The sequence below is a fragment of the Penicillium canescens genome (genome assembly GCF_028828765.1).
Source record: "Penicillium canescens strain IBT 15451 chromosome Unknown utg000011l_segment0_segment0, whole genome shotgun sequence".
In the NCBI taxonomy this organism is placed as follows: Eukaryota; Fungi; Ascomycota; class Eurotiomycetes; order Eurotiales; family Aspergillaceae; genus Penicillium; species Penicillium canescens.
This window is the reverse complement of record NW_026703973.1, coordinates 2840040-2862453: the sequence shown is the minus strand read 5'-3', so window position 1 is coordinate 2862453 and position 22414 is coordinate 2840040. Positions and strand designations below refer to the sequence as shown.

The 22414-nt window shown below is 49.9% G+C and overlaps 9 protein-coding genes across 9 annotated transcripts; 6 read left to right on the top strand and 3 right to left on the bottom strand.

Moving 5' to 3' along the window:
- Positions 1-16: 16 nt before the first annotated feature.
- N7446_013799 (CLPTM1 family protein) lies at positions 17-2022 on the top strand (the record flags this gene model as incomplete). Its single annotated transcript, XM_058522539.1, has 4 exons — positions 17-55; positions 105-560; positions 605-1162; positions 1219-2022. 4 exons carry the CDS (start codon positions 17-19, stop codon positions 2020-2022), a joined length of 1857 nt encoding a protein of 618 aa, XP_058366016.1.
- Positions 2023-2585: 563 nt separating this feature from the next.
- N7446_013798 (Mis6 domain protein) lies at positions 2586-4924 on the top strand (the record flags this gene model as incomplete). The annotated part of the gene is made up of 4 exons (XM_058522538.1): positions 2586-2601; positions 2659-2706; positions 2764-3791; positions 3848-4924. The coding sequence occupies 4 exons, from the start codon at positions 2586-2588 to the stop codon at positions 4922-4924; spliced, it is 2169 nt and encodes a 722-aa protein (XP_058366015.1).
- Positions 4925-4979: 55 nt separating this feature from the next.
- N7446_013797 (post-initiation translation factor DPC29) lies at positions 4980-6002 on the bottom strand (the record flags this gene model as incomplete). The annotated part of the gene is made up of 2 exons (XM_058522537.1): positions 4980-5744; positions 5798-6002. The coding sequence occupies 2 exons, from the start codon at positions 6000-6002 to the stop codon at positions 5119-5121; spliced, it is 831 nt and encodes a 276-aa protein (XP_058366014.1). The 3' UTR covers positions 4980-5118.
- Positions 6003-6189: 187 nt separating this feature from the next.
- N7446_013796 (AP-1 complex accessory protein LAA1) lies at positions 6190-12427 on the top strand (the record flags this gene model as incomplete). Its single annotated transcript, XM_058522536.1, has 2 exons — positions 6190-10788; positions 10853-12427. The coding sequence occupies 2 exons, from the start codon at positions 6190-6192 to the stop codon at positions 12425-12427; spliced, it is 6174 nt and encodes a 2057-aa protein (XP_058366013.1).
- Positions 12428-12648: 221 nt separating this feature from the next.
- On the top strand, positions 12649-14518 carry N7446_013795 (uncharacterized protein; the record flags this gene model as incomplete). The annotated part of the gene is made up of 4 exons (XM_058522535.1): positions 12649-12839; positions 12901-13176; positions 13226-13893; positions 13950-14518. The coding sequence occupies 4 exons, from the start codon at positions 12649-12651 to the stop codon at positions 14516-14518; spliced, it is 1704 nt and encodes a 567-aa protein (XP_058366012.1).
- A 576-nt stretch (positions 14519-15094) lies between these two features.
- Positions 15095-16156, top strand: N7446_013794 (uncharacterized protein; the record flags this gene model as incomplete). The annotated part of the gene is made up of 2 exons (XM_058522534.1): positions 15095-15167; positions 15279-16156. The coding sequence occupies 2 exons, from the start codon at positions 15095-15097 to the stop codon at positions 16154-16156; spliced, it is 951 nt and encodes a 316-aa protein (XP_058366011.1).
- A 339-nt stretch (positions 16157-16495) lies between these two features.
- N7446_013793 (purine-cytosine permease family protein) lies at positions 16496-18149 on the bottom strand (the record flags this gene model as incomplete). The annotated part of the gene is made up of 4 exons (XM_058522533.1): positions 16496-16981; positions 17041-17680; positions 17742-17915; positions 17980-18149. The coding sequence occupies 4 exons, from the start codon at positions 18147-18149 to the stop codon at positions 16496-16498; spliced, it is 1470 nt and encodes a 489-aa protein (XP_058366010.1).
- Positions 18150-18502: 353 nt separating this feature from the next.
- N7446_013792 (uncharacterized protein) lies at positions 18503-19465 on the top strand (the record flags this gene model as incomplete). Its single annotated transcript, XM_058522532.1, has 1 exon — positions 18503-19465. One exon carries the CDS (start codon positions 18503-18505, stop codon positions 19463-19465), a length of 963 nt encoding a protein of 320 aa, XP_058366009.1.
- A 279-nt stretch (positions 19466-19744) lies between these two features.
- Positions 19745-21331, bottom strand: N7446_013791 (CCDC90 family protein; the record flags this gene model as incomplete). The annotated part of the gene is made up of 2 exons (XM_058522531.1): positions 19745-20091; positions 20146-21331. Coding segments are annotated over 2 exons (1371 nt in total), but the record flags the coding sequence as incomplete, so codon positions are not given.
- Positions 21332-22414: the final 1083 nt, after the last annotated feature.

Here is a 22414-nt window from a genome sequence, read left to right as displayed (position 1 = left end):
GGTATTTTGCCACAATATGCCTGAACAGAGGCCTCGCAGACAGGAGGAGTCCCACGTATGTGTTCCAAGGTTTCGATCTTATCTTTGTACTGACCCCTCTCTAGTCGGGCTTCAAGGGTGCCCTCCAGGGCCTCGGAATCTTCCTGCTGGCACAGTTTGCTATTAGCCAATTCTTTAGCAACAAGCAGAGTGCTTCCCCCAGTGCCAATTCCGGTGGTATTCCTGCTTTCGCAGATCGCCCGCATCCGAGCGAAATCGCCGAGTCTAGTGCCATCCCCGATCTCATCGCTCCTATCTGGCCGTCCGACAGCGCCGTCGATCTCAGCATCTATGTGACACCCTCTATAATCGTGCCCAACTTCAAGTCCTCGGATAGCGTGCTTGTGCTGCAGGAGAAGAACTTCACCATTGGAAACTACAGTGACACCCGCGAGATCGCCACCACCATCAAGGTCCCGAAGCAGGTTCAGCAGAATGGAACTCTTTGGGCTCACTTCTTCCTGGCCCGCACTGGCTACCAATTGGACCCAGCTGCCAAGGACTACAACACCGCCGATGCCGTCCACTTCCTGCGCCCTCTGAACCAATTCCACCCCAAAAGAAGGTCAAGAAGCTGAAGAACCTCTTGGCTACTGCCGAAGAGGCCGAACAGCAGCAGGATGATGACAATGTTCCAGATGTGCAGACAATGTCGTACTACCACCCCAACTTCACCTTGTCTCTGATCCCAGACTCTGGAACTCTGAAGTTGGGCCAGATGCACCCCGCGGCTCGCCAGTACTTGCAGCTGGAGCGCACTGGTGCTCGCGATGCCACTGGAAAGAACGGATGGTATTACCCTATCGCCTTCTTCAACACGTTCTGGCAATTGAAGAGCCACATGACCGAGTTGAACTCCACCGTTGAAACCCTCCCGTTGCGCATCACTGTGAACAACATGGCCAACTGGAAGTTCGGCATCCTCGCCAGTGTTGACGAGGGCTCGAAGCAAAGTTCTCGCCAGGCTGCATACGGTGGCTCTGCCCCCGGCGGTGGCGATGGAACTGAGTGGGAGATGGTCAAGGAGATCTTGTTGGACACCAACATCTGGCTCCTCGGTACCACCGGTGTAGTCACCATCCTGCACATGCTGTTTGAGACCCTGGCCTTCAAGAACGACATTGTAAGTGATTTTCTTCAATGTGTGGCCTCTGATTGCTAACACTGACGTCCTTTTAGTCCCACTGGCGTAAGAAGAAGGACATCGTCGGTACCTCTGTTCGAACTATTTTGGCAAATGTCTTCATGCAGGCTGTTATTTTCCTGTACCTCATGGACAACAGCGAGAACACATCTTGGATGATTCTGGCCAGTCAAGGATTCGGTATCCTGCTGGAGTTCTGGAAGATTACCAAGACCGTCGACGTTCGCATGCGCCCTCCCCCGGCCAACTCTTGGTTCTCCTTCTTGCCCTATGTGATCGTCTTCGAGGACAAGCATAAGCTCTCTGAGACTGAGCAAAAGACCAAGGAGTACGATGAGATTGCCTTCCGCTACCTTTACATCATAGCCGTGCCCCTTCTGCTGGCCTACGCCGGATACAGCTTGGTCTACAACACCCACAAGTCTTGGTACTCTTACATCATCCAGACTCTCGTGGGTAGCGTCTACGCCTATGGCTTCCTCATGATGGTCCCCAGTCTGTACATCAACTACCGACTGAAGTCTGTTGCCCACATGCCCGGCAAGGCCCTGACCTACAAGTTCCTCAATACCTTCATCGATGACCTGTTCGCCTTCACTGTCAAGATGCCCTGGCTCCACCGCCTGGCTACTCTCCGTGACGACGTCATTTTCTTCATCTGGCTCTACCAGGGCTGGAAGTATAAGGTTGACTACAAGCGTGTCAACGAGTTTGGCCAGGGAGGTGACAGCGACGAGGAGGAGGAGCCCACCCCTGCCGTCGAGGACAAGAAGGAGCAGGAGGTCGCTAAGTCTTCTTCCAAGGCTACTCCCAAGTCGGACACCCGCAAGAGAAAGTGAACGGTTTTTTAGATGCACATTTTTTCGGTGTCTGAGCCGATGAACTTATAATTTGCTTGCATAGATGTTGGTTCACCTTGAACTCCTTATGTATTGCTGGCTTGATGTTGGTAACCATCGAATCCTAGTCTCACTCATTATCTCGATGCTTTATAGTTAAATCCCGATTTGGGGTTCTCCAATAAGAAGTGTAGATTATGAATTTCAATATTGATCGTAGCTTAAGGAAATATAGCATTAGGACAGTAGAAGAATAGATATCTACAGAGTTGTTGATGGTTACCCGATTAGGTTTAGGGCGTTTCCCCGTCGCGCCCACGTTCACTTCCCTATGCAACTGCCATGGAGATCTGCGCCAAAGCATCAATTCCTGTTTCGCTGTTTGATTAATTACAAATAATTTCGCACATTGTCTCGTGCTTTTAGCGGCCTCCAACGCGTGTAATTGAAGGCAAGGCGCGCCATCTTGCTGCTACGCGCCAACACCAGACCTCAAAGCAACTGCATGCCAGGACTGTAAGACAACTCAATAATTGGAAATCATCGCGACGAAGCTGGTACAAATGGATACTGGTGCAGGTAAGTTGTGGCCATGTTGCGTTTTCCCAATCAAAACGATGACTGACAATTTTCCAGACAGCCAGTCTAGCAGTCTGCTTGATGCAGTCGAGCACTTGGAAGCCGGTATGGCCAACACACATCCCTGAGATGACAGGACACGCTACTAACAGCTTATGGCAGTTGCATTTATCCCGCCAAAGCAGAGATTCACAGATGCTAGCCAACTAGCCAAAACAATTGCTTCAGACGCGTACGAGAACGGCATTCCTCAGTCAGCGCTTGCCCGCCTCCTGAAGATTCTGACCACAAAAAACAGCCTGGACCAAGGCACAGTGACATCCCTGGTCAAAAACCTGTACCCGCAAGAGAGAATTGCGTCCAGAAATGTCACGCAAATCATTTGCTGTCTTGGGCCCAGCAAGAGCAAACCCAGTCATGCGACACAGGCTTTACTGTTGCGTTGGTTGATTCTTTCATATGATCTTTTCGAGGACAGGTCGCATCTGGCAAAACTCTATGCGGTTCTTTTTAATCATTTAGATATGCTTAGTTTACGAAAGCCATTGTGTCATCTTCTTTCGATTATCACGAGACGAAAACATGTCAAGCCTTTCCGAATTCAAGCTCTGATGGAGCTGATCCAGGTTTCGGGTGGGGATGACAGAGAGTTGATCAGCCTCCTTCGGATCTTCAAGAACTACTACCCCGAAATTATCTTGGGTGATTTCGGCGGATCGAGGAGAAATGCCCTTTTCTTCAAACATCCCGACCCTGAATGGTCAAGCCATGCGAAGGTACTCCAAGACCAGAATGCAGAAAGAGTGCAGGCAGGTCAGCAGTCGGATTTCCAAGTTGTTCATCGGGGGACCGTGAAACGAAGCAGAATCGAGGTGGTTGTTCCGACTTTACAAACTTCACGGGTATCGTACAAGCAGACATCACTTGAGGAGCTTCGTGATGTCGGCCATTTTGTGGAAAAGATTGAAAAGATTGAACTACCAGATCAGGTTATTTCAACCCTAGGTGATGCAATGGCTCAGAAGTATCTCCATCTGGTCCAATCTGAAGCTGCATATCATCGTCTCGATGAATGGCTGAGAAGTTTCTTGGAGGATAAGCTTGAGATGATCCGTGAAGATGAGGATGATGACCCGGAAACATTATCATATGTGTTGGAATTTGTTGTAGGATATGCCACTTACACCAAGGTATGTTCTTCAGATAGGTCAGGTCATTATCATGCCAGGCACTCACTGAATCATAGGATCTCCCATCGTCAATCCGTGCATTTTTGAAGTCCTATCTACAAATATGGAATGGCAAAGATAATCGTGAACACGTCTTTCGGCTTCTTCGATACACCCCAATTACACCCTTCCACTCTCTACGCAGTGAATTGCTGTCACCCCTGGAATCTACTATACTGGATGAAAACCTTGGTTCCAGAACAGCATTACTAGGCTTTTACTCAGCACTGATCAGCCAATGGGGCGTGAGACTACGATCAGAACCTGCAACACCAGAACAATCACATCCTCTGAGCCAGATGATTGTACACGTCGAACTTCTAGCGTCCTCCATCCTAGAGTTTCCCGCGGACGAAGACCAAAAACCCTCCAAGCCAGCAGCAGATTCCGTGCTCGAGTTCTACAAGGCTCTAGCAGACCTCTTCTCCCACGCACCCGAGGACGCTCGATTCCGACTCACTCTCCCCTACGCCCAGACCGTATACACTCTCGCTTTCATACCAAATATCTCCGTGATATCAAGCCTTGAGTCTGTCCTAGCCGTCTACAAAGCCGCATTCGAAGCCTCCCTCAGCTCACAAGTCCTCCAATCACAAGGCACCCCAGCCTACGGAACAGACCTCGTAGGCCGTTTCAACGGGTATGTCATGGACATGTGCAACGTACTATGGCGTAATCGTGCCCTCAATACAGAAGACCCGAACGCACTAGGCTGCCTCATCCCAGCAAAGACTGTCACTGCCCTGACAACCTACGTGCGCGACGTGAACGAGGCTGCCAAGCACTATGACCGTGAGAATGCATTCCATATTGCTCTTACTTCGATATTCTCTCTCAGTCACCACGCCGCATTCTGCAATTTGTCTGCTGCTTGTTTTGCGGATGTTGAAGAAGATCAGGATGTCACGGGTGATCGTCCGAAATTAGGGAAGCCGGCTACTCATAAAGCACTTGTTGCACTTGAGAAGGATGGTGGCGCTAAAATGACTTGGCAGGAGTATCGCGTACATATGTTGGATTGGTTAGATGCCCTTGGGTGTCGGGGTACCGGTATTTTGATGAGGAGTACGATGAAAGCTTTGCGAAAGGAGTAGTGATATCTATTTAATTGCAAGCATTAGCCCCACAAGGAGCATTGTCTATAGAGCCATATTTTCTGCTCTTTAGCGGGCTGAGTATCAATAAACCAATGAATGAAGATGCACAACGCCATTTAAATGCTTGGTATCTATCGCTATATACATTTTGTACATTGCTCGTCCTCGATGTGAGACAGTCTCAGGCTATGCTAAAACTTCTCCGTAGAGTTCAAGTATATATCTTGAACACTGGGCTCTTCCCGCAGACTGCTCAAGAGATCTTCAAGAGCCTTCAGTTGCTCTTCATCCTGGACCTCGACCATGGTATCCCTGTTAGGGTCCCAGAAGATTTCCAACTCCTCAATGCTGAGACAAGATAGCTTGGCAAAGGTCTCACCAACACTCTTCGTCTCCGAGGGATCAGTGAACACCACTAGGCGGCCCTTGTCGTCTGTGGTAATGTCCACTGCGCCAGCCTCAATCGCCTGATCAAGATAGTCGTCTGGATTTGTACCGTCCTTCTTCTCCATAGTGACCCTTCCCTTCTTCTCAAAGAGATATGTAGTCGGTGTCACAATTCCTCCATTGTCTTTGATCATATAGCGGACATCTTGGAGTACGCGCGCCTTCTGGTCAGTTTGGCACTCCACGACCGCGGCCACAGAGCCCGGTAGCATAGCCTCAATTGTGACGTTCTCTAATGCTTGTCCCGACACACTCAATCCCTGTCCCCGTAGGATTGCGGCTTCGATGATAATCTTGGGTATGGAGGCTCGTTTCGCATTTGATAGCGCAAGTGTCAGTCGAGGATTGTACTTCGGATCAGGGCCCCACACTAGTACAGAGAGTTAGATATGTGCATATTGTATAGGTGGATGATGTACGCACTCTGCGTAGCGCTGGCAATTTCCTTGCCAACCATTGCACGTTCCTTGCTTTTCGCCTTGTCATTCCGTGCTTTGTCGTGCTTGATCGTCGACCATTTGTTATGACCGGAGAACGCAATGCTGGATGTACTGAAAAAATGACATGGTTCACAGATATACTCTGGCCGCCGGAGCGGTCGCAGTAACCTGCTGAATCTGAAAGCCATCGTGCTTTGGAGGAAATTCGAACTCCGATACGGAGCGTATACATTCCCAACGGGCCGACTGTTTGTCCGACCTCCGCGGACGGTGAGGCCACACGATAAGGAGATGTTGACGCAACTGAACTTCACTCTCCTCTCTTCTCCCTGTTCTATTTCTCACATGGGGCTACACTTGCCCTAATTTTATCCAATGTCTGCCTCCGAAAATACCCCCGCGCCACCTCCGAAAAGCGCTGTTCCGGAGCTCGACATCCCCAAGCTCCATGCGCTCCCCTCCGAACAACAGGACCTCTACATGCTCACGTTCACCTCCGACCTCGTACAGTATATTTCCGGATTGGAATCAGCTGAGGTCTCATCCCAACAGAAAGATCTCAAGAAGGAATTGTTCAAGATATTAGCCCTTCCCTCTCCGACTATCACTCGAGTCCTCCGCAACAACCTAGGAAGATGTTTCGGCGCAATACTCGACAAAGGGGATCGCGGGATCCTCTTCGAAACAATCACAGACCTGCTGGGAATTTTAAATGCCAGCAAGAGTGAAGCGGAATTGAAGACCAAGTTCGCAGCGGCGCATTGTCTAGGGGAGGTCTTTGCGACGGTTGGCGAAAGTGCATTCATGCAGTCGAATGTTGCGACCTCGGGCATGATAAAGCTCCTCAAGTCTGCTAGCAATCATACTGGTCTTCGTGGTGTTATCTTTGCCGTGCTGCGCAAGATTATTGTTGGAATCGGTGTCCCGCTTGATGAAGCCACTGCGCGCGACATTTGGAAACAGGCCCGAAATGCTGCTATCAGTGATAAATCTACCTTTGTTCAAGTACACGCCTGCCGATGCTTGGAGCAATTGATTGCCATGGAACCCTTCTTCGATAATGCAACCGACCTTGAGAACCTCAAAACACTTGTATGGAAGGTCATTGACAGTCCCGCAGCACCGGTCCGACATGCCGTGGCTGCGGTTCTTGGTCGGGCACTTGTCAAACTGCATGCGACAGATGCGCACATCACGACTGCCCCAAAGCCAAAGCCGAAGAAGACGAAGCGGATGTCCAAGAAGCCTACTTCGGGGCTGGATGACGAGGAAGAGGCAGAGATGTCAGAGTCGGCAGCCCCCAAAAAGGCCGATTCGCGTCTCTATTTCCTTCTCCCAGATCTACTGAGACAACTCTCAACCCAATACTTGAAGAGCACTACTTCGAATCGCACGCGTGCTGGGATATGTATGTGCTACAAGTACATTGTGCGCAATTTGGGGGATAAGATCATCGAAGAACGCTATGGACAAATTGCAACTAACTTGTTGGTCGAGTTGTTGAACCATCCGACGGTCACATACAACCGATACCGTCTACTCATGACCAGAAAGTTTATCAAGAGCATCTTGGAAGATACTATCGGACGTGAATTGCTGCGCGAAAACAGTCAGCTGAGTGCGGCGAAATGGTTGATCAATGACATTTTGAAAGACTACCCCCAGGTTATCCAGGAACGCCGCGAGCCAAGCAAGTACACATTGACCAGTTCAGTCAGCGCCTTGTCCTCATTGATCCAATCGCTTGGTTCCGCCTTCAGTGGTCATGCAGACGGCTGCCGCGATGCTCTTCTCCAAGTCCTTCCCCATCCTAGCTATACCGTGCAAGTCCATACTGCGCACTGTTTGCGCAACTTTGTTCTTGCATCTCCCCATCAGCTGCTATCATGTGTTACGATCTGCATGAACAGTCTCAACAGAGAAATTGGGCAGCTCGGTACACCGCGCCAATCACCTCGACGGTGTGTTGGCTATGCAAATGGGTTGTCCGCAATGCTCAGCACTTCCCGTCTGCAGCCGCTCTACGGTGCAGTAGATGTATTCGCGCGCGTTTTTACGCAGGCAACCGATCTCCTCAAGACCAGCAGCACTTCCGAGCTTCGTGTAGCCAGCATCCAAATCCAGGTGGCATGGATTTTGATTGGAGGTTTGATGCCTCTTGGCCCCAGCTTTGTCAAGATTCATCTTTCTCAATTGATGCTTCTCTGGAAAAATGCACTGCCAAAACATCTTGGCAAGGAGAATGCTGCCCAACCGGGTAACCTCGAGATTAGCTTCTTGGCCCATGTGCGAGAGTGTGCTTTGAGCTCCTTGCTGGTTTTCATGGAGTTCAACAGCAAATTGATCACGGCAGACGGCGCCAAAAGAATTGCTGCCATGTTGCAGAATACCGTTGAATTCTTGGATGATCTGCCGAAGCCAAAATCTATGGAAGATATCTCACAGCGACTTTATCCTTCCCTGCAATTGCAGGATTATACCACTATGGTGCGCCGACGTGTCTTGCAGTGCTTCTCGAAACTTGTGCATGTCCACCCACCCAGTCATGGAGACATTATCTCGCAGTCCAGTCTTCTCAGTCTCGCTATTTCCTCTTTTGCAGACCCAGACGCTCAATACAAGCAAATTGAAAGTTCAATTTCCGGCTCCGCTGGACAATTTGACGGTCTATGGGATCTATGCGATAACTACGGCTTTGGTGTGACGGGCCTGTCCCGAGAATATATTCGTCTCACATTGTCTGGGACGCAGAAAGACGAGAAGGGCCCCGCGTGGTCTGCGCTTGACTCTGTGGACCAAGCTGTTGATGATGCTTTGACCTTCCCTGTCTGCCAGGCTAGCGAACACGACGCAGTCCTCCTATATAGCTTGCGCGATGGAGACAACCTCGCTGTTGATCCGCCAACAACTGGCGTTGTGAACTCAGCGATCGAGTTGTTCTCCGTGGCTCTCGCTCTTCATTCGCCTAAGATCCAAGAGAGCAGTGTGGAGCAGATCGCCACATTCCTCACTTCTCCAGGATTGCAGAGGAACCCTGGAAGGAAAGCAGCATTGGTTGTCAATATCTCCGTTGCCCTTCTCCATGCTTTGAAGGTTGCTGTTAAAGAGACAGACTTTGTGGCTGGCAAGCTGAACCCATCCACCGATAAGATCTTGCAAGAGCTTCTCCAGAAATTTGTCACGGACGCCGATCCGATCGTTCGCACTATTGGTGTCGAAGCATTGGGACGTCTTTGTGACAGCGCTGGAAACACCTGCACCAATACACTGGTCAACTGGCTGGTTGATACTATTGTCGAGAACAGAGAGCCCAATGCTAGAGCTGGATGTGCCGCTGCTTTGGGATGTATTCATGCGCAGATCGGTGGAATGGCAGCTGGTCTGCATCTGAAAACCATCGTAGGCGTCTTAATGTCTTTGTGCAATGATCCTCACCCCGTTGTCCATTTCTGGGCTCTTGGTGGGTTGGAGAGAGTTGCCAACTCGGCTGGACTGACATTCTCGCCTTTCGTTTCTGGCTCATTGGGAATGCTAGCCCAGCTGTACAATGCCGATACACATAACGAGGAGGCAGCAGCATTGGCCACCTCTAATATCGAGATGTCATTCTTGACGCCTGTCGTTATCAGTCGATGTGTGGACTCTCTCATCAACATCCTTGGTCCCGATCTGCAGGACATTGCCAAGACTCGCAATCTCATTCTGACCCTGCTCCGTCAGTTCCAACTCGAGGAAAACCCTGCCCTGGTCACAGAAAGTTCCAGGTGCTTGGATCATTTGTCACTCTATGCCTCTAGTTATGTCGACTTTGCTGGATACGTGAAGCGACTCCAGACCGAGCTTCGCGCAAACAATTTCCTCATGCGAGATGTGGCTGTTCGCGGATTGAACAACCTAATGAAGCGAGGCGCTGCCTCTGTAATACAGACAGCAGGCCAGTCGCTGGAAGATGACATCTGGCTTGCATTTGACGATGCGCCAAACAATGCATCCCTCAGGTCGATGATCCAAGATTGGCTGCAGCAGACTGCCCTGACTGAAACCGAGGCATGGATTCAACGCTGTCAGAACATTATGACCAAAACACGCCACAAGGTTGAACCTCCACCTACCACAGCTGTTCAGGCTGCAGCAGATATCCCAGATGACGAAGTTGCCGGGTTTGCATCTGCCGTTGCCGGGGAAGGACAGGGTGACATCGCAAATGATAGCGTCTCTGGTCAAGAATTGCTTAAGTGGCAGACACGCAACTTTGCTATGAGCTGCCTTTCTGAGCTTCTGGCTACCGTTCAAGAAGCAATCCTGCCAGACTCGGCCATCCCGGCAGAGCTGGCTCTCCAGCAGAAGGTTGGAGACATTGTCCGAATGGCTTTCTCGGCATCGACTGCCAATGTCATCGAGCTGCGCGTCTGGGGTCTGAAGATCATCGACCAGGTCCTCACAATGTTTGGCAAGACACCTGATCCAGACTTTGCCGAAGCCTCGCTGCTTGAACAGTATCAAGCCCAGATCGGATCAGCACTAACCCCCGCATTTGCAACCGATTCGTCAGCAGAGCTAGCCTCAGAAGCGATCAATGTCTCTGCCACTTTTATCGCCACCGGAATCGTCACGAATGTCGACCGCATGGGCAGAATCCTGAAACTTTTGGTGCTGGGCCTGGAGAACTTTGCAAAGAACCCAGGAACTACTGAAATTGGTGATCTCAAGGGTTTGAACTCCAATGCTCGGGTGATGGTGAAACTTGCCTTGTTCTCTGCTTGGGCTCGGCTGCAGATTGCCAGTATTGAGCATGAGTATCTGAATTCGGTGGTCCAGCCTTATCTTGCTAAGCTCACGCCTCTATGGCTGTCCTCCCTGCAAGAATATGCTCGGTTGCGCTTTGAACCTGATATCTCTGGTAGTTTGGGCACGAGCGCTAGTGGGGATTTGGACGAGGTATATGCTGCCTTGAACCGCGAGACTTTGTTGAACGTAAGAGTCTCCCCACGGCCTTCTATTCCGTAGTTAGTCCCTTGATCACTAACAATATTTTTAGTTCTACCAAGACACATGGCTGTACTTGGTTGATGCAATTGCTGGCCTTGTGGAGAAGGATATCGATTTCGTCTTCGATGCCTTGGATGGCAAATTGCAACAGCCTGAGGAGCCGGAAGAGCCCAGTGGCGAGGACGACAAGGAAAAGGAAGACAAGGTTGCAAAGAAAGAACCCGAAGACAAAGGACACGATATCAATTACCGCGAGGAGCCGGTTGCCTTCTTTTTCGTCCTGTTCGGATTGGCCTTCGAATCTCTGGTTGATCAGGGAACTTCAGCATCACAGCGCCTGGAGATTCTACAAGCTTTGAAGAGAATCCTAAGACCGGTCATCTCTGGAAATGCTATCTACCAAGACGCAATTTTCACGGAGACGATGGACACGTTCGACCGTCTGGTCTTGACGGAGACCACTCCCATCCAGACTGTCATTGTCGAGATCGCGCAGAACCTGTCATTGGATCACCCTGCCGCAAAGGGTGACCAGGAACGCAGTAACCATCTTTCGGATGATATTGAGCAACTCTTCGAGCTTACAAGAAGTATCATCTTGGTGCTTGCTGGAATGCTTCCTAATCTCCGCGAATCTACCCCTCTTGCACGTTTCAACGTCACTTCAGATGAGTCTCTTACTCTAATTCGTCTGGCGCTGCGTTCTCTCGTCGATGTGGCATCAGTGTTCCCGTCTATCATTCGGAACGATCTCCACGCTTGCATTCTGCACATCTTCACCACCATCCTGGCCACGGGAATATGCCAATCAGGTGTTGTACCCCAAGCTCTGCCAATCTTCCGGCAGTTCATCCACGCCATCACAAATACAACCGAATCGCCTGAAGACATCCAAGTCGTGTCATTCCAACTCCGTGGATGCCTCAAGCGCTTCCTGACCATTCTCACTATTGCCCAGCGACGAGAATCGGACATCTCCATCCCCTGCGCCAAGAACACGCTCCTCGCTATCACCTTCCTCCTCACTGCTGGCGGACACGTCATCCCGCCTCAGGACCCTGTCCTTACCCGAGTTCTGGACGAGTTCCTTGACTGTCTTCAGGACGTTGGGCTCGCTAACGTGGCAGCCAGCTGCATCCGCTCAATCCTCGTCAAGCCAGGTTCTCGCTCCATCACCGACGATGTGATCAGCCGATACCTCACCCCACGGTTGATCGCTTTCCTCGTCGCCTGTCCCCTGGACAACGGAGATATCCCCAACGACCCCGAAAACTCACGCACAGTGATCGCCCGCACATTGGTCTCGTGCATTTCCAACGCCACCTTCTCTGCCTCGGAACTCCCTGCAGCTATCTCGCTTGTCATGTCGGCCTTGCTGGCCCGTGCGAAACGCGAAGGCGAGCCCGTGCACCAGGAATCCGCTGGCTATCTCCTCGAACTCGCAAAGGCAGATCAACTCGCCTTCCGAGCATTGGTTGCTTCCATGAATACAGACCAGAAGGGACTCCTGGAAGAGGTTCTCCGTAGTGTCGGCGTTGGAGCTGTTCCTTCAAAATCTGGTGCGGAAGCAGAAGATAATGCCCCGCAGGCTGCGCCTAGTATCGCATTGCGCATGGATTTCTAGTACATTCTGAAAAGTGTATACGATATAGACCAACGAAATGTTTATGATATTCACATATTTCCATTGTAACGCGGAATGGCGCTTATCTCATCCCCGCAATCAGGTGACATCCAATTAATTTCCCTTTGACCTCAATTTCCTGGCTTGACTTCGACCTCATTCTATGAATAAATTGATCTCATTGAATCCCTGAGCGATTTGAGGTCGATTTCAAGGTCGAAATGCCGCCTAATCGGGGCCGTGCCTCGCGGGCATGTACCTCATGCAGGAAGCAAAAAACCAGATGTTACGAGCCCGGTATTCCTGGGCGAGCCTGTCTTCGCTGTGATCGACTCCGCCAACAATGTTCACTTGTCCAAATTGATGTATCGGATGAGGAACCTGTAGCCCCCGCATCCGGTACGGATGTTCGGTATGCTCACGGCACCCATCTATGCCTCCGATCTGCCCCCCATATACTAATATACCTTTAGCTTGGAACGCCTGGAAAGGTCTGTGGCTGCATTACTCGATCGACTTGGAGAGGGCCCTCCAAGGACCCCAGGCCATGAGACCAGCAGACCTTCCACCGCACAGACGGCCGAGTCTGAAGTGCCATACAAGGAGACGGAATCTTCCGCGGCTCCAATCATGGTCATTCGCGATCTGGCGACGGATACCGGCCCTAAACCATCTTCCGACATCCGGTCGATGAGTGCGGATTTGGATGATCTTATTGCGCCTGATCTTGCACTTACGCTAATTACTATGTATGCTGCACCGTCGTTTACAAATCGGGCTATCAATAACCATTGTCAGTTTCCTCGAGTATTACGGTCGATGGGTTCTTTTTGACCCTGACTGTGAGCCCGCTGAGCTTCTCCGCCGAGTAAAAAAATCACCCTTATTGTTTTGTGCCTGTTCTCTGATCGCTGTCCGGCATACTTCCGAGGACCTGGCTGTGAGCCTTGCTCCTAAGCTCTACGAACATGCCCGCTCTCTGGCCTCGACTACTCTTTTGATAGCGCCACAACCAATTGAGTTCTTCCAAGCGGCCCTGATTCTTTCTATGTGGTCGACGACAGTGGGCCAAGTACCCTTGAGCATTGATAGCTGGCTTTTGAGCGGTTTTGCTCTGCAGCACTCACAATCAAGTCCGCTATTTACTGTAGTCACAACCCAGTCACACCCTCCAAATAGGTTGGACGAGGCGACTATGGATCGTTGCTATTTATGGAACCATCTTTGTCTTGCTCACATGCATTACTGTGTTGGTACCAGTCGTCGATCTATGTTGCAACCCTGGCAAATTGAAAGATGCCGCGCTGTCATAGATTCCGACCACGCGATTAACTTTGAAGTGCGCATGGTTGCTGAAATTTATCTCTACTGGACTGTCTACGAGCACTTGATACATGAGTCAGTCGATTTATTAAAATCAGTCGCAGCTTTACAGACATGGAAGAGGAAATGGGAATTCGTCCTTGGTATGTTGGTTTTCACTCTTAATGATTATCTCTCTTTTCTAACACAGCCCACTCAGACCAGCCAAGATCGCAATTCTTATCCATGGGCTTCCACTTCTCCCACCTCCTTCTATATGAACACGCCCTAAAATCCAAATCCGCCCGAGCCAGGGAATCAGTCGTTTCAGAAATGATCCGCCATTCCACCGCGATCGTCCAACTAGCCATGGATACGGTAGATGAGCGAACCCGCCATTTGACCGATCACATCTACCACATGATAACGTTCGCCGCCATTGTCATCTGTCGCCTGTCAACTGCGTACCAAGAACAAGTCGCTTCAACCCATAACATCGATGAGCTGGACTCATTGGTGCATGATCTCGTGCAATGGCTGTACTGCATTGGATTACCGTGCCACGCAGCACATACCCTAGGCAATATTATCGCCAAGGTTCATCAGAAGCTTAGACCTCGTGTAGAGGCATCGCCGCCAGATGCACCACCCGACGAGATGCTGAATGACTTCAATTATTATTTCCCCGAGTTTCTTGGGTTGGGGATGTCTGCTGATGGGAATTGGGATCTTCTCTCTAATATGGGGCTTTTCCCGCAGAGTCCAGAGAGTTCAAGGCGGCCTGATTGATGGGGTTGCTTCTTGCCTTTTTCTATATTCTGTGTAAACAACTAGTTTCAAAACCAATAATAAGTTTATCGTGTGATGTCGATCAGATGGGTATCATGCCATACTGAGACTGACCTTTGTAGGACTCGACGCTATTACTTCCATGGGCCAGCACCGACTTGACTTGATGCTCCAACTGCTTAAAGGCGATTCCCTGCACAAAGCAAGCTTCTTAAAAAGTACTGCCACGAGATCTACGAGCTCCTTCTATTTTCGAACTATGATTTTATGGGGCTCAAAATATCAGATATGAAAGTAGGTCGTGTCCTCTCTAGGAAGTGTTCATATATGCACCTTCTATCCAACTTTCTTTACTCAAAGGGAAAATAAAAGGACCGCCTTTGAAAGCTATTCGGACTCCTATCCCATTTGTGTAACCTTATCAAGTAAAGCGTAGTATTTGTTTTACCAACGTCTACTGTGTAGGTACAAAGTGCCTTCGAAATCCGGCGTTAACGAGGCGACGATCTGGCCCGACGTTTGGGATATTGTACTCTCAACCTCCCTCTCTAGAGATTCTATATCTACCCCATCACCATGAGACTTCTGTGGTGGGTGTGCTCCCTGGCACACTTCACGTCTCTTGTGAGTGCTGAAGGTGATTGTACCGGTACGTGGTGTGATACATGTCTACCTGTGACGATTCACGATGCACCTGGGGTTGGCTTCGATCTGACACCTCTATATGGATAAGTACATTGGGCCCCTGCTTGTTACCCAGAAAACTATCTGACGGCATCGAGGACGGCCGTGGTGCATTTCTACAATGGAACTGTTTTCGAGGTTGCCAAGATTCAGGGGAGTCCAGAATACCTCGAGCTTATGGCACGCCTGGCTACATCTAAGCCATCACCGCAACCAACTCTCAATTTCATGCGCGAAATTCAAATTTCATCTCGTTTAATGGAATATCTCTTCCCAAGCAGGTCGTCGCCGTGGAGAGACTGGTGGCGTTGGCTCAACATGAAAATGGGCCGACCCATCAAAGCAGACGATGTCGAAATCATTAGTGATTTGCTCCAAGAACTAAAAGTCGCCACTGAAAAGACAATCTTCCAGCCTCTAGATAGGGTTGCCGTTACAGAGCCTGGTTTCCAGTCGCTTGACTCGGAGACGACCAACGCTGCACTTCGAATCCTAGGTCTACGCACATGGGTACGCGATAGCGTTTATTACACCTCACGCTTAGTGGAAGGAGATGCTGTGTATGCAGCGAACGGTTATGGACTATGCACCAACTACGAGGATCGTTTCCAATGCTCGGACGAATTTGAAGGCTCGTCGATACCTACCGTTTTTGTGGTTTCCTACAACCACAATCTCTTATACACTAGTATTATGGACCTTATTAGTGGTGAAGCTTTCCCCTACGGTTCGACTCTTGAGGCGCAACTCGTTGACTACGAGCTTGGCCTAGATAGTCTTCTCGAGAATGATCAAGGCCAACCCGTATTAGTGGATCGCCTCCGTTCACAACTCCAGATCCTTCCTCGGGAGTCCAAAATATACGGTCACGCATATCTTCTTAGCCGGCGAGAGCGTCACACACCCCCGTTTCCTGGCTACTCTCAGGGACTCTATGTCCGAACTCTCGCTTGATTCTGCCACTGCGAAAATTCAACTCGCAATAGATCCAACTTTTGCAGCGGCGCGGGGCGCAGCACTTTACGCACGAAGGCGCCAGGAGGTGCCGAGCGAATGCTATGAGAGAGGGGAATGCGAAGAGATGAGGATGCACGAGCGATTACGCACTTCAACGCGAGAGGAACTTTGGTAAAGGGGAGGTAATGGCCATCCAACTGCCTGCAGATGTCTCTGATGGTCCTGGAATTCAAAAATGATAAGGTCAACTACTAGCTTCCCACATATATTTCAACATTCCATACTTGGACACCTATATGAAGTCCTACAACTCAGAGCGATGACTTTCAACTTTCGTCACCGGCCTCCACGGCGTTTCTCAATCCACCGAAACAGTGGAAAAGCGACACCCGAAAAAACAAATGTCAATTCATGCCCAATATTTGCGCCTCTGCTACCAATCAAAGATGCAATTGGACCTGAGTACCATGCCAGCTTCATGCCAAGTGCCGCACCCAGGAAGCCAAAGCAAAATGCTCCTATGGCTGCCCATCCAAACGGCAGGCCAGCGATGCTGTTCCAGGCATCAAGATCATATCCATTCCATCCTCTCCGAAAAATAAAATGCTCTTCCATGACCAGTGTGATATGAATCACAGTCCAATATCCGATGACACTAAGCAATGTTTGCAGAGTATCAGAGAAATATTTAGCTGCACAACAGCCAATGATCACCGCTGCGATGGATCCGAATGTGACTAGAACCACACGGGGGATACGTATAGCCCATGGCCCCATGTTCTGTGCATGGAGGGCAAAAGAGTAGTTATTTGGGACATTGTTCTTCAGAAATTAGCAAACATATAAAGAAGACAAGGACGTAAAATGGCATGTCCACTTACTGGGATAGAGCTTAACGCTGCTAGAACCATCAAGAACTTACCGAATCCCCCAGCAGGCTCCAATGCCATCTTGAGAAGACCACCAATAGAAGAAGCTGTATATGCCTCCTTCCACGCTGCATCAGTCACAGTCCCTGTATATAATGCAGCTCCAAGGGTCTGAACAAGAACAGTAGGAACGAAAATGCCCACATAAGTAGCACTAAAGATATGCCACTGCGGCGTACCTTTAGGCATGCGCACATTATAATCCGCAGCACAGTTCACCCAGGAAACAGAAAAAGAAAAGATCGAAGCTCCATAGGTCAGTATAGCGGCAGCCTTATCAGATCCTTTCAGACCGACATGGTCATCTCCAGTAAAGTGAGACGCACCCGTGCCAGCTACCACACACCACACAATCAAAGGGGGAATCCAGATAAAGGTATCTAGTCTGTGAATCCAGCTAATACCCAATATACATATCACCCACACCGATACACATATAACAATCACTCCGGCCCATGTAGGGAACCGGCCGTTAGAAAGGGCGTTGAGGACGGCGGCGCCGGAGATGGAGTTTATGGCGTTCCAGCCTGTTGTTGCTATCATTGAGAATATGACAACGAGTATATTTCCCCAATAACCGAATGAGTACCGTCTAGGGACAGGTATCTCGTTAGGACATTCTGTGTGAATGATGAAAGCGAAGAATCACTCACGAGAAAGTTGTCATGCGCAAGCCCGTTAATCCAAATACCGCTGTCCATGCTGGAAGCAAATCGCTTGTTGTGTTTACTACCAGGATGACGATGAAGCAGTCCCAGAAGGAGAGGCCCAGTGAGCCTCCTAGGGAGCCGATGTTGAGGGTAGCCACAGCCATATTGGCACTGAACCTATATATGGAGACGATGTATTAGTCTGGTGTATCTGGATGTATAATTAGAGGAATTATTTTACCAGAAAGTAGCAGCATTCCAAAACTTAGTTGTATTCTGCAGCCGTTCCTCATCGGTGACCCGTTCAATGCCACCCTCTTCAATGGACAATTTTCTATACCATGGCTGGACAGACTGTGCAGACTCTGGCTCAGACTGAGTCTTGTGAATGGATTTACTATAGTTGTTCATTTTGATAGGGTATTCCAAATGTAGAGCGGACTTGCCAGGTAGAGAGATCCAGCCGGGGACACCTTCTTATTATACCTCTATTTTGCCCATTTCATACCTACAATACGTACTCCTATTCTCCAAATAGCTTTAAATAAGCTGATAAGCATATCCTGGGCATATCTGACGCCATATCGACCGTTTCTGACTTGATACTTATCCCCGCGGCATACCGCGGCATGCCGGACCGGGATGCCCTAAGAACAACAGCTATGTCCACTTCCCCCATTTTTCGCCAAATATAAAATCCGCTCCATCTGAATTTGTTTCCTCTTCTTTTCAATTCGTGTTCTAGTCATTTCTAAGTCAATCAAATGGAACAGCACACATTTCGTCGCCGAGGTCTAGGCCTCCGAGGAGTCGACAACCAGCGCGTCTCACCAGGCTACGTGCTATACGCACCTCTAACTTCAAACACGGCCCATCTAGTTTCAACTGCAGGCAAAGAAGTGCACCGTTGGACCCTCCCCCACAGGGCAGGCCGACACGCCCGCATCCTCCCAAACGGAAACTTAGCCTACAACGGCGCACACCCAGACGCACCCCGACTATTCCCAATGTGGGCGAAATACCGCGGCGGCGTAATGATGCAAGTGAGCCCAGACGGCGACATAATCCGCCAGTACTCGGACCCGCTGGCCCATCATGACCAGAACAATCTCGAAGACGGCACCATCCTCTACACAACGCTAGAGCCCCTCAGCAGCGAGGAAGCATCGCGCGTGCAAGGCGGCATCCCAGGAAGCGAAGCACCGAACGGCATCATCTACAGTGACTGCATCAAGCTCGTCCAACCCTGGGAATTATCTACCATCTCCTCATCCGCCGACTTCGACGGCAGTGGTGGAAACGGTGGCGCAAAGCTTCTCTGGTCATGGCGGGCAATCGACCATCTTGACCCTGCAGTCTTCGCGGCGCACCCGCACTACCCGCGCGAGCATTGGCCGCTGATAAACAGTGTTGCCTTTGACTCTGAGGGGAATATCATCGCCTCGTCGCGGAATGCATCCAGTGTATTCGTGATCAGTCGTGTAACAGGTGAAGTATTGTGGCACCTATCTGCACCGACGGTCAGTCAGCAGCACTGTGCCCACCAGATCAATGACGCGGGTGATATACTCATTTTCGATAATGGGGTTTTCAGGCCAGGGCTCGCGGTTCCGTTTTCGCGGGCGATTGTCGTTTCCCGAGAGAAGGTTGTCAAGTGGGAATATAAGGATCCGTCGACCGGGGGCTGGGGTTCTTTACGCCGTTTATGGGATCAGCGCAAAAATTGAAGAATGGGAATGTGTTGCTCTGTGAGGCTGCTGACGGGCGCATTATAGAGGTTTTGGAGAGTGGGGAGATGGTTTGGGAGTTTGTTGTCCCGCAGTTGGGGGATTATAAGAGGGTTATGGGGAGGGAAGAGTTGGGCGAGATGGAGAGGATGGGATTTGATTGTTTGAGTAATGCTGTTTTCAGAGCTTATAAGTATCTTCCCGAGGAAGTTCCTTGGATTAAGGATGAGTGATGGCTGCGATGTTTGTTCATATCTCTGAAATTACATTGATTGACATATATCTTTGTCATGGGGTTCTGTATTTGGTCTATTTGTGGTGATACAAGTGTTGTACGCTGTACATGGGCCAGTGCATAGATACATGGAGGCAGGCCGAGACAAAAGAAAGGAAACAACGAGTGGTTGGTATGTATAAGTAGAGAACGTTAAGTGTTGAGGATCAACCAAGGGGTTCACCTAGGTGGGTTTCAGAAGTTGACGGGATAGTCGTTGCACCGTTATCGTGGATTACCCTAGTTTCTGTCGCGATCTCTTTGGTAACGACTGGTTTCTCGACCTCCTTGACCTTGGTGGGCTCAGGGACCTTGCGAGTGGATGCGTACTTCAAGAAAACAATGATCATGACTGCCAAGCTAGTTAGTGACGGAACGCCCAAATCAGGTAAAGTCAAACACTTACAGGCACAAATGGCGACGGTCGAAGCCGCACGTCGTGTCAGAATCCATCGAAGGCCTTCGATCTCGCTCTTTCCATCACTGTTAAGCGACACAGTGATCTTGTAGTTTAATTCCTGAACCGAGGTGTCGATACTCCGCTGCTGTTCGCGCGTAATCATCTTATGATCGTTGAACATGCCCTTAATCTCATCTCTCATGCCCGCCAGTTCCTGGCTGAGACGCTGCGAAATGATATCCGTGTCATGCTGCAATTGCGTGCGTGATGAACGTTGATGTTGCACTTCCGAGTTGCGGGCTGTTTGCAGCGATGACTGAAGCTCAGAGCATGCTGCTTTGAACAGATACTCCTCATTTTCGACGTCGGATTTGGAAGTCAGGCTCTCGTTCGCAAGATCAAGATTATTCTGTAGAATGGCTCGCACGGCCTTCATGATGGTAATCGAGTGCTCAGTGCTAAATCCTCCTTTGGAAAGATCCTGGACTAAGGAGTATGTATCGAAATGGTGTACATAGGGTGCCGGGGAGAGATGTGGCGGGCGATCGTCAGAGGAAGAGGGTCCCCCGGAAGGGGTTAGGTAGACGGACGGAGAGGGCATATGAAGGACTTCATCGAATGGTGTTTGGCCTGAGAATGGAGAAGATTCGGTATTCTCTTCAGGCGAGCTCCCAGAAGTAGATGTTGACGAAGCTGAGGTCTGCTCCTGCTCAGGACTGTCTTCCTCTGCTGCTGTAGACTCTTCGTGTGGTTCCCGATCTGTCGGAGGATCATCTTTCTTTTCTTCGAAAAATTCTTGCTGGTCTAGATTCGGTCTTGGGGAGGAAGGAGTGTTTGCCGCATCCTGCTTGTCTTGAGGTGGTGGGTCTGGGTCCGATTGTGACTGCTCCGGAGAAGCTCCCTCCTGCTCAGAGGTATTTAGACTCTCATCCTCCGCCGGTGCGTCCTCTGGGATCTGATCAGAGGAACCTTTCTTTAGTCGCGACGCTGGGGGAATACTGGGTTCGACAGCCGGACCATAGCGCCGCTGGTAGGCTTCGCGCTCATGCCGCAGACTGGTATGGAAACGGCGATTGGGAGCGTATGGGAATCGTAGGGAACGGTATGTACTCGGTTCGCATGATCGGACTGCGCGCATCAAGTTCGGATACAGAAACGGGAGCCTTGGCGTGGCCATGACGCGAAGTTGAGGCTGCGTTGAGGTATGAAGAAGACAAACTATTTTCCCGCGGACGAACTTTGGGTGACGTTGATCCCCCGCGGGAATGGTGATGAGTCAGCATTAGGTTGGCACCTATCAAGTGGACAATTGTCACGTCTTCTACGGAGTACAGATGGACAACATTAGCTATATGAGGATAGACAAGAACTAACTAGAGGGATTGAACGATTTAACATCCATTCCCCTCCTTAGCAGATCCCAGAAGCGATAATGCCAGGCTACAAAACCAATTGCGGTACAACATATATTGTCTGAAGGGTACTAGAATAGTCACCTGCTCTGGCAGGACAGTCTAGGGAATGCTACCATGGTGAACAGAAGAAGCATCTCATGGGACTTACTAGTGTACTTACAAGTCACAGGATCATTTAAGACGATCTTTCCACAGTCCATCATGGATAAGCAAGATGCTTAGCCCTGCAAGCCCACGTTATGGTGCAAGCTCTGGAAATGGAGAGCCAGGTTCAGCAGACAGATAATTCACATTCATATGACTCAAAAGGAGCTGGCCATGTCTTGTTAAAGGAAATATTATCATTGTTGGTGATGGGTTTGTAGATGTGTCATTCTATAATGGAGCCGCATTTAACCGGCGATTAACCGGACTATAAAAGGTACGTACCGGAGCTCATGTTTATGCCCTCCCATTATCAAATGGCCCAAGTAGTGACTTGAGGCATATGGTTTTGGTTCAGGGCAACAGACTAAGATAAATGGGCTTACGTTTGGCCTCATATTACACCAAAAGGCGCGGTGTCTTTGTTGATACCGATGCATTAAAGAACATAATAGACATGCTGCTTTTAAAGAGCAACTTGGGTCAAGGAAATAATAGATTGCCTACACAGTGCTCAATTGATTCTGTAGCAGATTTCCGTAAGATCATGCTTTGGTGGTGGTAGCCGTGTCGTGTTTGTTGTTTTACCGTTCGAGCTCTCTTCTCTTTTCCTCTTCTCCCCTTCACCCCCCCCCCCCCCCCCCCCAATAATCAACCCGCTTCTTTCTATCCCATCAAATCCATCGTGATCCCCCTTTTTCCTTCATCTACAATCT